A 15285-nucleotide genomic window follows, 5' to 3' on the forward strand; every position below is an offset into this window, starting at 1 on the left:
AAATCTGTATGGGAAGAAAAGGTGTCTGTTCCTGAAAATTATGGACTGTAACCACAGTGTCTGTTCCTGAAAATGATGGACTAAATGCATAAAAGTTGTCTGTTCCTGAAAATTGTGGATTAAATACGTAAAACAAGTATAATTGCAGTACTGTTGTATTTTAACTTGTTGCATGTTAAACTGTTGTATCTCCTTTTTAGTCCTTCAACAAGCAATAATATCCCTCTCATGCGAGTTGTACAGTCAATCAAACACACAAAGAGGAAGAGCAGTACAATGGTGAAAGAAGGATGGATGGTCCACTATACTAGTAGAGACAACCTGGTCAGTTACTTCAGTTTCTTCCTAAATTATTTCTGTAAACTAGTATATTTTATTTCTGATTAGAGTATAATTTGAAAGAATTTAGCTGTGATGTTCATTATTAAGAAATCTGGTTCCAGGGGAAAAGTGTAATTTATTCAAAATTCTTCATATGGTGATTGAACAGTACTTTTCCTTCTCTCCTTTAAGAAGGAGAAGCATCTCTACATTGTCTCAAATGAATTGCATACGCAGTATTTCAGCTTTCCTGAGGAAGTAACTTAGAAAAATTTGTTTGTGTCTTCTTTCTCTATAGTTGAACTAAATACATATGTCTCTTTTTCTATTCTACTATGTGAAAAGGTGGAATTCATAAGAATATTATGTGTACTGAAATGGTTGAGAGTATTATTCTAATGATCTAGGTGTTTGTAAATAGTTATGTGTAGATGTGGGAACCCTTAATTCCTCTAGCAATTCACTCTAAGAGTTGTGGCTTGACTGTATGTCCTTGGGTATGAAAGCATCCCCCAAAAAGACTGTGTTGTTTGTTGCCAGTGCTACTAATAATGCTACCTTAATTGAGTAGGCAAGCTTCTTGATTTTTGTGTATTGAGGAGGAAGACAAGGCAAAATAACAGGGTTCCTTAGTATTGTTTGATGGGAGGAAGTGAATCAGTCCTCTTGTTTTTTGGTAGATGAATGAAAAGGAGGAATTTAAGAAGTTCCCAGATCTCATGGAGAACATTATGGCATACTGAGACTGTTCATGAAAGGCAGCAGAAATACTTTTGCATTCTTTATCTCTGTGGCATCTGATTGGAGGAGACTTAGAGAGTTTAGAGAAGCAAAGTTATTTAAGTTCTGATGCAATCAATTTGAAAGGTGATAATAGGCAGCTCTGTACTGTGATGTTTTCAGTTTTTGTGATTGTCAGCTAAACTGACTGCTGTAAGTGGTCTTTATGAAACTCCCTTAAAAACCATTTCTTTAAGGTACAGTTTTCTAGTACCTAGATGTATTTATCACAGTCCAAAATAAGTATCTAGTGTATTTTAGATGTGGTTACAGCCAAGACTACATAAATCACAATTATCATCAGCTGAAAAAACTAAGGCCAGGTAGCAGACAAAGATGAATAGTTCTAGGAGAACTGTTCAGAGCAGACCTGGTGTTCAGCTCTGATTTAAACTTTCAGTACAACCAGTATGTTTTCCCATGGACTTTTTTTTGTTTTTGAGCCTCCCTTTAGAACAGTGATCTGATGAAACACCTTAGTTTAGTTTGATTTTCTTCAGCTGTCAGTCTGGCTGCTACCTCGCTGACATCAACTAAAAAGGCCAGTCAAGTGAAGTATCCTGACCCAAAGGACAGTGAGCCAGACAAGATCTCACAGAGCTTCCTAATGGGAGGAGACTTCCGTATTGGGCATTACAACATCGGCTATTTCCCTTGGCCGTTCCGTTCTCAGCAATGTCAGACTGTTTCCTATTCCTGAAACAACTGGGCTTCCTATCAGTTCCAGACAGGTTCATTTTAACAGCACGATCTGAGTGCTTCTTGTGCTCCCTGATAACAAGATGTTTCATTCTTTAAAATGAGACGTTTCTATGTCATCATCTTTACTCTTTTTCTAACCTTGGTCCCATGCTTTCTCAGAGTAGGGTATGGGGCAGATTTTGAACCCCTGAGTAAGTTACCAGCCTTTTCCTTAATTTCTCTCTCCAAGGTCTTTCCTGATTCACAATTTAATAAAGAGCATATATGTTGAAATGAGGGGTTTACACCTTTGGTTTCACCCATTGTCCCGGTGCTCTCTGGGAACTCCTTTAAGTTAAATCCATTTTTGATCTAGTTTTCTTTGTGTAACTCCTGTAGGTTGACTTAGCTTCTCCCTGAGTGATTTAAGCTCTGCTTAAATATGGAAAAAAAAAGCAGCTTTGCTTTTAATATGACAAAGTTTATAAAATAGAAATATAATAGAATGATATTTCAAACTTTGTCATCCTAAGTTAGGGTTAAGGGTCTTGGTTTTTGTCCCAGAAAAATGGAAGTGGTTTTCTAACTATATGAGTGTGGTGCAAGGAAAGTATCTTACAGATACTTTGATTCATACAACCATATTAGCTTTCTAAAAGCTTCTTTGTTTTGAAGAATATTCTTCTGCTTAAATTACAAGACAGTTATATACAACAGTTATTCCACGTTACTTTTTGGTCAGGGAGATTTCTTTTTGGTGGATACTTCCAACAAATGGCTAGGTAGTCTGTCTTGGGTTTTCCCCCCCCCCCCAAATTGTTTTTTTTTCATTTGAATCTCATAATGTGCCTGTTTTGCCTCTATATTGATGGAAGAATTAAGGACTTGCTAGGCTTCCTCAGTGCTTGAACCTTGCAGTGTTGGTATGAGGGCATGAAGGGAGAAAGCATGGCTCCCACAATTGTCACTAAATTTGAATGACTCAGATTTTGTGAGACTATGCACCTGGAGTAAAGCCTGTCTAGTAACTCTTTTTTCCTATATGAGGTAACTCCTGTTGTCACTGCTTTTGCTGTAAGGTAAGTGATATTTGCTAGTTTTTGGAAATAATTTTTGAGCTTCTTCTTAAATTAAGACGAAGTATTTTTTCCCAAAGTTTATTTTTCATTTCTGTAGTCTAAGATTATTGTAGATTAATTTTGAATGATTATTACAGTAATTTAAAGCATTTTTAATTTAAATAATGAGATAGCAAAAGCCGTATTAAAGGTTTATTCCTTATGTAATTGTAACTGTGCATTTTGTAGAGAAAAAGACATTACTGGAGACTGGACAGCAAATGCCTCACACTATTTCAAAATGAATCTGGAACAAAATATTACAAGGTAATTAATGATAAGTAGTAATTATGTTTCACTTGATTTATTAAATGCTTTATAGATATGATAACTACTGTGAGCAGTTTACGTATTATCTCCGTTTTCCCATCTCTTTTTTGAATCAAAACTGTGACCAGGTTAATTGTTGCCTAAAGCCTGTAAGTGAGAAGGATCAAGACTAACTCTGAGAAGTTGCTTGCAGCTCCTGCTCTAATTCCCTTGAGTATGTCTCTCCTTACATTTTTGCATGTACTGTTCTCCTGAATTACCTGGCATATTAAGCTTTCCTCACAATTACCAGAGAATTTCTTTGGCCACCATTTGAATGAAGGCTTGAATTTTTGTGTTCTCTTGAGTAGTGACTGAAAGTTTGCATGCTTATGTGTTTTATTTCAACATTCCTCAAATTCAGTTACTCCCTACTGTACAACTGAAAGTTTCAAGCAAGATTTACAGGAAAATTTGCTGTATAGCCTTATGTATATATAATTTAATCTTAGTGTATTGTCAATGTAGGAAAATGAATTTGAATGTGTAAACTGGACTTTTCCCTTTCTTGTCTTATGCCTTTAGGTGGGGGTCCAAATCTTGCAGCTTCTTCCTTTATAACATCTCTAAGATCAAGCCTTTTCTCTGTACACCCAGCTAAACTTGCCCAGATCCTTTTCATCCCTATCTTGACCAGTGCAGTCTCTTCTCAGACCTCTCTGATACTTATATTGCCCTGTGCATTCAAAACACAGCTGGTAAAATATGTTCCTTGCTTGTTGCTCCATTACCTGGCTGCTTTTAGTCCTTTCACTTGCCCCTTTGCAACCTTGTTTTAACTGCTTAGATATGATTGTTTGTCTTTGCTGTTACAGTAATTCACAGTTTTTTGCCTTTACATTTATTTGCTCTTCATCTCAATCAGCTGCTGTCTCTTATCCTCCTAATGCCTGCCTGGTGTTCATCTGCCTGTTCACTGCTCTTGCAAGTGACATGCACCTGCACCTTCCCATGGATGTGGAATGTCCTCCTCCACCTAGTGTGAACGTGAAACCATTTCTTCCATGAGATCTGTTCTGTAATACTCTTGTACCATGGTCTTAAACTGACCAGGTAGACGATAATATCTGTATGCAGATAATATCTGCTAATATCTGTATTATGTTTACCCAAAATGATTCTGATGCACAAAGCAGTGCTTATTGATTAGTGTGTATAGCTGCATCCTCCCCTTAATGTTACTGTTTCACTTTCTCCCCCTCCTGCTCTTCTCTGCCTAAGCTGTATAAACTACAAGGGGAAAATGGTCATTCTCTATTTGTGCATCACTTACCCATGCAGTGGGGGTGTGTCTCATGATGAACATTAATGTAGTTTGAGTAGAAAATAGTAGTTGTATGGAGAGAACTGTGGTGGGCCTAAGCTTGCATATAGATATTCAGAGCAATGGTCATGTGCAGATCAATTTTATTTATGAAGCTTGGTGTTTCGGTTTTGTTTCTTTGATGTATTTGATTTGGTTTCTTTGCAACGCTTGCAGTTATGGGTGGTAGTATATTAAAATATTATGTGCATTTTCATTTTTTAATTTCTAATATCTTTCTTCAGGAGATTCCACTTTCAGAAATTCTCCAGGTCACTCAGCCTCGAGATTTTTCACATGTGGTGCAGGGCAGCAACCCCTACTGTTTTGAGATCATCACTGACACGATGGTGTACTTTGTTGGAGAGAACAATGGCAGCACTCATCACAGTCCAGTTCTTGCTGCCTCTGGAGTTGGACTTGACGTAGCTCAGAGCTGGGAGAAAGCCATCCGCCAGGCCTTGATGCCAGTCACTCCTCAGCCTAGCGTTTGCACTGCTGCAGGACAAGGAAAAGATCACAGTAAGCAGTGAGGCGCTCTTGTTCACGTGCTGAAACTGCTGGTGGTAGTGATTCCTTTGGGAACAGTGCTTGTTTAGAGTGAAGTACTGTCTGTTGGTTATCTGCTGAATTGGGTTCGTCATTTTCCATGAGTCTCTAAAAAATGACTCTCAGGTTTGTGGAGGGTGGGCAAATCCTTTAATCCTTTGTAGCAGAAAGTAGTAAAGAATCAGATTTACAATATGAATGCAGAATGCAGAGTTTTATTGTGGGACCACTAAGAACACATGCAGATATAAAAAGGGAGTACAGATTACATATTTCTAATATACATAACTAAATAAATGTATTCAGATTATATGCATACACTTTTGAAAGAGCCAAATTTGGATTTTTTTAATGTTAGTACCCATATATGTGTATATTTTTAAAATTCTATGAGATGTCATTAGCTAAGGAGAAAAAAGGAGTTAGTGTTGCTGTGTTAATACCATCAGTGATGTAAAAATCTTTTCCGAAGCTGTGGGTAGTTATAAAAAGTACCCTGTTCTTATTTTTATGCACCTTCTCTCCCTTTTTTCATCTGGCATATGATTATATTAATTATCAAGGCTTCACTAAACTTTTATATTGTTTTCTTTCTTTTAAGACATCTCCTTGTTCCTTGCAATAACATTCATTCTCATTCTGTACTGAGATTTATGCTTTCACTTTTTAGTTTCCTTTTAAATTCCAGCTACTATTTAATCTCCTTGCAGAAAAAATTTCTTTTGCATTAGATTTTGAGATCAGTTTCTCTGTCTTTGATATCTGGCTACTCTGCATCAGCAACAGTTAAGAACATTTAAATGCTAGTCTGAGGTAAATATATATATATATACACCAAAACTCTCGGTTTTTTAGCACCTAAGGCTTACTGTTGCTGACAGAATTGCAAAGACACTTGATTTTTCCAAAACAATTAGTTTTTCAGATATAAATAATAACACTCCATTGACATTGGTAGGGAATAGAACTGCAGTGATGGATGCTGAGAGGAAGTATTTTAGTATGTTTAGGATTATAGGAGTATAAGAAACTACTGTGAGTCAGAGAGTGGTATTTACATATTTTTAGACAACTCAGGTTGGTTTTTAAACTCTCAGAAGACTACAAAATGTCTGTTCATCCCTCTTCTTCCTACACTTTGTGAATCATGAAATGATTCTCAAGAGCCCTTAAGATAATTAGATTTTTAATTTGAAAAAAAAGTCTCAAATGCATGCTTTTAAACAAAAAGACCAAAAGTGGAAGAGAGACATGGCTAGCACTTGAAATACTTGCAGCAACAGAGAACTTGTAGTGTCAAAGTGTCCACAAGGCATCATCTAATTATTATATACCCCATTGTGGCCAGAGGTAGTTAGAAATGAGGATGTCCTTCCAGTCTGACCCATGGCAAAGAATCTTTTGTAACCACCATCCTTTTTACCTGGTGTTTGGGGTGGGGTGTTTCTTTGTGGGGTGATTCTGAGCTAAAATGAGAAAGAAACCTGCCTACTGTAGAGAGAATCTACCTGCTGTAGAAGTTGTGTGCAATTGTGGCATTAATAATTTCTTTAGAGGTGACTGTTTCTTAGCCCTTATTCTTGCACATTTCAGACACTAGAAAAATGGATTTATTTGGAAGGAATAACCCACTCTTTACCTCAGAGTTATTTCATATTCTGTAGCCATCTGTGGACAAGGGTTCAGTGTGTTCTGTTAAACACTTTCAAAAACTGTATCTTTATTTTCTAGTTACCTTGAAGCAGTTTTTGTTGACCTTAGGAATTTTTTTTGTCTGACTTCTTTATTGTTTTCCCTTGTGTTCTGTACGGTTACTTCAGTACTGACTTGACTATAGCCAATAATCAGTTGGCATCTGCAAGACTCAGAGTTCATATTCCAGATGCAGACTTCAGGGTGTCTTTGAGAATTAGTAATTGTTCCTATCTTCTCTCTGTAAATTTCTTCTTTGAGATGAAGCACAGGTGGAAAAAATCAGACATATTTTTTCTCTAAATTCTCTTTAGGATGATAAAAGGTCTTTTCAAAGTGCTAGTAAGTTTATAGTGTGTTTTCTATCTACCTTGTAGATGAATTAATTCTTTTTGTTCTTTAAGTTAACATACTATCACAGAATTGTTAGGGTTGGAAGGGACCTCTGGAGATCATCCAGTCCAACCCCACTGACAAGTCAGGGTCCAGGTTACACACAAACACATCCAGTTTGGTCTGGAATACCTTCAGAGAGACAGACTCCAAGTGGTAGATGTCTGTTAGTCTGAGATGCTTTACTTTGGCTGTGGAAGTCAAAAAAGAAGGGTATTTCCTGTCTTCCTTGGTATATCTCTTCTTACCAAGGCATCAATGTTATTCCTGTAATGAAAAAATTATGTCAATGTCTGCTGCAGACTGAAGAATTCTTTATCTGATACATTTACTTGGAAATAATACTTCCTGAATGTGCCCTTATGTTCCAATGATTGATTTGCTTCTGTAGTTTATCCATGAAACAAAGGTTTTATTTTTTTTAATCTTATGGGCTTTATTGCCTTTTTAATTATCAGTTATTGTATTACTTGGTTTCTTTGATTTGTTTCCTTTTCTTATGCATTAATTCTGTATATCTTGGTGCCACAGAAGATAAGAAGCCACATTCATTTGACTATGAGTGATCTACCTGCTCCTCTTGCCTGTATTTTTCTTTATTGTTACCAGAAATCATTATTCACTTAATGAACTATGATACAATTACTATTGCTTTTGGTTCTCCAGCTGTCTATTGTGTACACACTTGTATTGTTCTACTGTTTTTGTAATCAGGAATAGGACAAAAAAAGACAAATAATCCCAGCAAAACTTCCAGAGTTATTTATCTAATGAGTTTCAGAGTATGAAGTTTCTGCAATACAACACTAAAAATCATTTCACCGATTCTGGGTTAGAAGTCAGTAAAGGGTTTTTGTTGATTCTTGTTTTTCCACTCTTTTTAGAAAACGTCTGCCCTTTTTATTTACTGACTTGGCTTTATCTTTTTTATTGCAGAAGAATTGTCTTTAAGCATCTCTGTTTCAAATTGCCAGGTCCAGGAGAATGTGGTGAGTCATGTGCATTGTATTTCAGTGATGTTTATTTGTCTGTGTATTACAGAGTAATTGGTAGTAGCAGTGTCTGGATGAGAAAGCAGCACCAGAGCACTTAGGTAAAGAAGTCCATGTGATGTGCAGGAAGTTACCTACTCACCTGCCATGGCTGTTAGTTTTTATGAATGTGTGTCCCTGCTTTTGGTGCAACCCAGTGGATCCTCTTCAGGAAAAGTTTGTTGTGTTTTCCCACTGCTCAGTGTAATGATGGTACCTTTTACAGATTTTGATTAATGCCAGATATAATTATAGCCTAGCCAGTAATACCTAATGTGGTCCTGAATATTTTAATGACTCCTGATATTTGTGATTTCTTTTTTTTTCATGCATTAGGATATCAGCTCTGTGTACCAAATATTTGCTGATGAAGTGCTGGGTTCTGGTCAGTTTGGTATTGTATATGGAGGTAAATTGCATTATGTTCCATTATGCATTTATTAAGATAGAATGTCTGCTTGATAAAATTATCCTTTTCACTTAGCTGTATCTAGAATGTCTAGGTGAAGTTAATCTTGTTAAAATCTGTGTTTGGATTACTTTGCTGTGTGGCTCTGCAGCTCTATATACAGTATTTCTTACAATTAAATTCTTGCCTTTACAGTTTTGCATTGGCATCCTAATCAGTTTAGAATATGCATTTCTTTTTTTGGCCACAGTTAAATACAAAGCAATCCAATTTGGCCATGTTTTATGATTTTTTTAAATTGCAAATTCTAACACTCTGCTTTACAGTATTAGAAGTCATATATTTGCTGTCAGTTATACCTGTTTTGAATTACACCTTAGAGATGTGGCCAAAAGCAATTAGAAAAACACATAGTTTATGGTTTGACAGTATGGATGCAAACATGTTATTGACATACTTGATGCAAACAAATTTCTGTCAGCAGGGTAAAGTAGAGAGGTATTCTTTGCCAAGTGTGTTAGCCCTAGGTTTCAAGTCTAGTATTATCACCTAGTTTTTAAAACCTTTTGTTGCAGCATATAACTTGCTTTTAGTATGTCTTTACAAAAAAAGAAGAAATACTAGAAATGCATATGAACTCTGTTTCTATATCTCTTTTTTTTTTTAATCTCGTGTTATATCTCAAGTGTTGAGAAAACCACAGACCATAAATCTGGAAAGAAAGAAAAAGTCATAAGTAATGATTTACAAGTGGTAATCTTTCTGCTTCTGTCACATTTTCTTTCTAATCAGGAAGTGTTGTGGCTTTGATTTTTCTGTGTGCCAATTGTGTAGTTAGCTACTTTATTACTTCTAAACTGCTTGGTGGAAATACAGTTTGGTCTGGTTTTACATCACTCTTGAAAGAGATCAGGTTTTTTGCCCCCTCTGCATTTCTTAAAGCGTAGTGTGAATCAAAATATCCTCCCTCTCTTATGAATAGAAATTAACAAATGCAGACACTTATTTTAATGACTGGGTTTCATTTTTCCTAAATTGCCTTGTAGATAAATCTCAGCTTGATGTTTTACATGATTCAATGCCTACAAGTGCTTGTAAGTGTAGTAAACACTTACTAAAAACTTTCATTGATTTTTTTTTTTTACTGAATAAGGGCTTAAAATATATTGGATATGCTTACTTCTTAATATAAAATCACAAGCTGAAAGAGTATGAGAAGACAGTGTAAAAGACTATGGTTTTTCTGGCTCTACACACTGCTTAATTGTTGCTAGTATTTGGAGAGGCTAGATCCTGTAACTTCTGATATTGGCTTATCTGCACCTGTGTAGTCATACTAAAATAATGGTAACAAGTAATGGAAAAATTAAGTTGCTTTCATTGTTGTGGGGTTTGGATTGAGTTTTTATTTTTTGTTGCATTTTTTGTGTCCCCTATTCTTGACAAACATTTTCAAAATTGCAAATCAAAAGTTATAGGATATAAATATCCAATCCCCTGTGTCAGTGAGAACAGTTTCCCTCTGCTTTTCCTTTCAAACTTTGATTAGTTTGAAAGATTTGAAAAAAGGGAGACAGAAAAAACTACTCTTGATGTTTTGTTGCTGATGTAAAACTTGCACTGAAAACTGGCTGGCTGTGTTTTGTTTAACAAAAGCAATTTTCAAGCTGCTTGTATGTTACTCTTCATGGGCAAGTTTTAGCTGTAGTCCAGCTTATATAGTTAGGTGTTTTGTTAGATGGATTGGTTTGCTTTACATTCTTTAGCAATCTAGCATTTGCCTTCTGTGTTTTGCATCTAGTTTGTAATTGATTGTATTTGTGCTACATTTCAATATAATTTCCTTTATCTGGTGGAGATAAGCTCTTTATTCATGATGATGTTAAAGGCAGGTGCAGTAGTTGATAGACAGAGCAGCCTTGGAGCAGTTCCAGTGCCCTGCCTAAGCCCTGGCCCCGATGCTGACCAGGGAGCACCAGGAGAGGCTGGCTGGCTGCTGAGGTGTGGCTGGGCTCCCCACAGCAGTGCTGGTAGAACCTTCTGTGCCACTTGCACTGTAGCTGTGTCTGTCGTCCCTTCTCCTAAAATGGCTTCCAAACCCTTCACTGAGTGCATAACGATGCTTTTCTTTGGTGCAAACTTACTGTTCTGTCATAGTTTAGTACTAAATGTCTCAGATTTCCAAGGCCTTGCAGTGTGTGATCCCATTGACCTCTCTAATGTGACTGAAAGAAACCAGTTGTGCAGCTGTGAAGAAGCTGGGGAAGCATGAACAGCTGCTCACTTAGCCCTGGACACAGCCTAGCTGTGTATTGCAGAATGCTTCTCGTGGAGCTGATGCAGGTTGCAGCAAGGAATAATATGTGCTGCTGTCAGCATGGTGTTTTTCTTACCACGGCCTTTTGGAGCTTTTTGATCACAGCAGACTGCCTCGGGTGTTAAATGTGTTGCTGTTCTTTGGGGTACCTAATTGCTCTCATGTTCCCAAAGAGTATTAGGTGTGTAATTTCCTGTCCATGTGGAGCCCATGAAAGTATGAAACCACTATGATTGGCCTCCAATTGTTGTTGATTTTGCAGGAGAGGCAATATTCTGTGGAGTTGTTATTACTTGCTCATGTGCAAGTCCCTTGCACAAGCAAAAACTTCACCCAATACATCTAATGTCAGTGTGTGTGTACCTGACAGCAGAGTGTGGTAACTGGTTTAAGTTTAAACTACAGAATTCCTGTGGAGGTTGATAACTTCTTTTACTCATATACCATTTGCAATTCTAAATATAAATATGGTAATATTGTACACCTGACAGAATATACTGGTTTCCCCATAAAGGAATTTCTGCTGTAATGTTTAATAGCTATGAATTGCTTCTACCTCTTGATGGCTGACACTTTCTGTTTAGGAAAACATAGGAAGACTGGAAGAGATGTGGCTATCAAAGTCATTGACAAGATGAGGTTTCCAACTAAACAGGAAAGTCAGCTTCGTAATGAAGTAGCCATTCTCCAGGTATAAAAGCGTTTTGGAATCATGTTGGAGTTTTGTCTTAAATAGACCATTAATGAGATTTTGTATTATGTCTAAGTGTTCTGAATTGATTTTTAAATTTACATCTGTGATTTCTGAGTACTTTTGGAAGAGGGAATCTTATAAAAGCAGGAACTCCTGAGTACTTGGTCGAGTTGATAACTTGGGGGTGATATCTACGCTGATGTAGGGGATCCCACTGAAGCCATGTACTTTGGCTCCATGTTGACTCCCTCAATATTATTTTCTGCTGTTTTCCACTACTAGCTCCTCTTTGAGTATTATTCTTATACTCAGTAACTTGAGTACAGAACATGCATCAACTGTAAAATTAATGATTTGAGCTAAGTTGTATTAAACAAGTTATCCTTAGTTGTTGGCATGTTTCATGGGTTGACATTTGTTTCAAGCTAGTTTCTTTCCTCAGATGGCTTTTTTCACCTGTATCTATTTAACTGTTTGGTTCTTTTTTTTTATTTGTGGTCAGCACTTCTGTGTAATTCAGGATATTTCATACTGTTTTATTTTAGTGTTGTACCTATGCTACTTTGTTTTAGAATTTGCACCACCCTGGGATTGTGAACCTGGAATGTATGTTTGAAACCCCAGAACGAGTCTTTGTTGTGATGGAAAAGCTGCATGGGGATATGCTAGAGATGATTCTTTCCAGTGAGAAAAGTCGACTTCCAGAACGAATAACTAAGTTCATGGTCACTCAGGTGAGCAGTCAGTTCCTCTGCTTTGAGAGGAAAGGCTTATTTGGGTTTTGTAATTATAAGATGAGAATTTGGAGAAGGGGTTTTCTGTATTGTTATTTAAAAGAGACAGCATAGAGAGCTACAGATTTCATGAAAGCTGAATAAGCAAGAAAAGAACATTGAATGTTTATTGTGTTAATTTTTTTGGCCCTTCTTTCCCAAGACATAACATTATGGATATCTAAATATGAATGTCAAAACAGTAAGCATTCAAAAAGACAGAGGAGGAGGTGGGGGGGAGAGGGTTGGGGAAAATAAACCCCCTTGTTTTCAAGTATTGGTAAGCTGGAAAAACAGTACTTGCACAGTCTATATGGGTTAGTTCTTGAGGACTCTGTTGATAGAAATTGCTGTATTGGTTAGTCTGTGTGTCTCTTGACACTTCTGATCTGCTTGAATATATTCTGAAAGCATTCTTCTGTTTTGTAGATACTTGTTGCTTTGAGGAATTTACACTTCAAGAATATTGTGCACTGTGATTTAAAACCAGAAAATGTACTACTAGCATCAGCAGAACCATTCCCTCAAGTGAGTGAAGATTAAACAATACTTTTCATTACTGTTCATCAGTTTTTTTTAAAGCAATATCGACACTGCTGCTTAAAAAGCAACCTCTTGTGGGATTTTAAACTGACTTCTAGAATTACTTGAATGTATTGTAGTCATCTACTGCATGTATTGTATTTATCTTTTTTTTTCCCTTTGTCTCACTAAGTGCCTTTAGTGCATTGCTCTTATACTCTGAGGAGGGCTTATTGACTTGGGGTTACATGTTGAGCTTGGTCTGGATTGTTTTATCTCCATAAGTGCCTGCTGTGTTCAAGTTGAGGAACTGTCATAGGATCATGAAGATTTGAGCATCAGTGCATGTGCCAGCTGTTAATGCATTTTACTGGGATGTTCTGTCAAGAGCTGGCTGGCTCTGAGTTCCAGCTAAAACTCATTGTTGGATTTCCGTGTAGCTGAAACTTCAGGAATATGATTAAGAGGAATGTGATTTGGCTGAGATTCGTGTGTGTTTTTAACTTAGGTTCTGTGCCTTTTGAGAGTGAGGATTCACTTCTGAAAATGAGCTGGGTTTGGAATCAAGATACTTCATCCTTATTTGCACACCTGTGGCCATGTAATACACAAACTGCCTCAGACCTGAGTGTGTGCAGAGCCAGTTCAGCTCTTGATCCGAAGCGCGGCTGATCTGTGTGCTGCAAACTCAGCAACCTAAAACCTTAATGGGCTGGTTTCCATGGGGTTTTGTTCTGTTTGCATGCATACAATGTTTAAGGGATGGCAGAAAGGGTGTGAAGTCAGGCAGAGATTTCTGAGTTTGAAATGTGCTGCTGTTGCAGGTGAAGCTGTGTGACTTTGGCTTTGCACGCATCATTGGTGAGAAGTCCTTCCGGCGCTCTGTGGTGGGCACTCCCGCGTACCTGGCCCCTGAGGTGCTCCGGAGCAAAGGCTACAACCGCTCCCTGGACATGTGGTCAGTGGGAGTTATCGTCTACGTGAGCCTCAGTGGCACGTTCCCATTTAATGAAGATGAGGATATCAATGATCAGATTCAAAATGCAGCGTTTATGTACCCACCAAATCCTTGGAAGGAAATTTCTAGTGAAGGTAAAGAAATTAATTTTCTCTATTAGAATGTTTGTATATGGGGGTAATGTTTTCAAATGCTTAAACATCAAGGTTCATTTAGGAAGGAGTGTGAAAATTATTGAGTTTAGTAGACTATGCCAAAGTAGATAAATATAAGGTAAATATATTTGTGAAACATAAATTGTGGAATACAATGCTTTAGATAATTTTCAGGGCAGGGGAGTCAGGAGATTTAGCAAGAAATACAAATTTCATGCATGATGAATGGGATGAGTAATCTGACACTTCCCAAAAGTCCCAAAGGAAAGTTAATTCATGTGTGGGTATTTGCTGAATGCTGGTATATTTTATCTGAACTATAATCACAGAAATGGTTCAAAGTTGAATCTGGAATTTTAGTTTGTACATTAGGAAATACAGATTTAAGCGTCAGGTCTGAACAACCTAGAAGTTTACAAAGCTGGTCTCTAGAGCTCTCCAGTGCCAGCTTTGGTTATGTGTTGTTACCACGTTTGGTTAATACATGGTTAATACACAGGTAGATGTGGAAGGACCTATACAAAAGTATACAATAGTAGAAGTACCTATATTATTGTGGAGCACAGGATTATGCTCAAGCTTCTTGGGCATATCTGAAAATCACTAAAATCGGTTGGGAAAAAGATTAACGAACAACACAGTAAAGCTTTTAGTGTTTCCATCAAAAGTAGGGGGAACTTACTCCATACCTATTTTGTAGCCACATTTAACATAAACAAAGCTAAATATAAAATTCAAGAGCTTGGTTAAATGCAAAGGAATTCAGTGTAGATACACTCACACATAAAAAAAATAATTTCTAATGCAGCATGTGAATGATGACAGAGGTGATTTGTATTTTAACAATATAATTTTTGTTCTTCTTTGCCAGCCATTGATTTAATAAACAATTTGCTTCAAGTGAAGATGAGAAAACGTTTCAGTGTTGACAAATCCCTTAGTCACCCATGGTTACAGGTAAGCCCATCTGCCTTTTTCACTATGTTTATAATGGGTGAATAGTTTTTTTGCCTGAAATCCTTCAGAGGCTTATGAAACCTGCAAGTGTCACATTCTGTTAACAAGCATTCATGAATGCATGAGCATTTCTAGTTTTAGCTTTACATTTGATGTGCTCCAGGGCTCTGACCATCTATGAATCCCTTTTTTCCTCAAGGGAAATTTGTCTTACTGTTTCTCCCACCTTTTCCTTTCTGTCTGACAACAACATGGGTTTACTCTCCTGGCTTCCCCCCTGACTGTGGGCAGTGATGAGTGCATGGAGCCCTGTGATGTCAGCA

General features: G+C 37.1%; 1 protein-coding gene across 2 annotated transcripts in view; it reads left to right on the forward strand.

Annotated features, from left to right (window-relative positions):
• Positions 1 to 15285, forward strand: part of PRKD3 (protein kinase D3) — a 43449-nt gene that overhangs the window by 24946 nt on the left and 3218 nt on the right. For both annotated transcript variants that reach the window (XM_071429454.1, XM_071429464.1), the window contains exons 9-18: positions 201 to 324; positions 3090 to 3167; positions 4758 to 5034; positions 8083 to 8135; positions 8514 to 8586; positions 11488 to 11594; positions 12170 to 12331; positions 12800 to 12898; positions 13717 to 13984; positions 14877 to 14962. In XM_071429454.1, the coding sequence (XP_071285555.1) occupies positions 201 to 324; positions 3090 to 3167; positions 4758 to 5034; positions 8083 to 8135; positions 8514 to 8586; positions 11488 to 11594; positions 12170 to 12331; positions 12800 to 12898; positions 13717 to 13984; positions 14877 to 14962 (1327 nt within the window). The remainder of the gene's footprint in view (positions 1 to 200; positions 325 to 3089; positions 3168 to 4757; positions 5035 to 8082; positions 8136 to 8513; positions 8587 to 11487; positions 11595 to 12169; positions 12332 to 12799; positions 12899 to 13716; positions 13985 to 14876; positions 14963 to 15285) is intronic.

Source organism: Agelaius tricolor, unplaced genomic scaffold (assembly GCF_023055355.1).
Source record: "Agelaius tricolor isolate 1412-34295 unplaced genomic scaffold, bAgeTri1.0.p SCAF_1, whole genome shotgun sequence".
NCBI lineage: Eukaryota > Metazoa > Chordata > Aves > Passeriformes > Icteridae > Agelaius > Agelaius tricolor.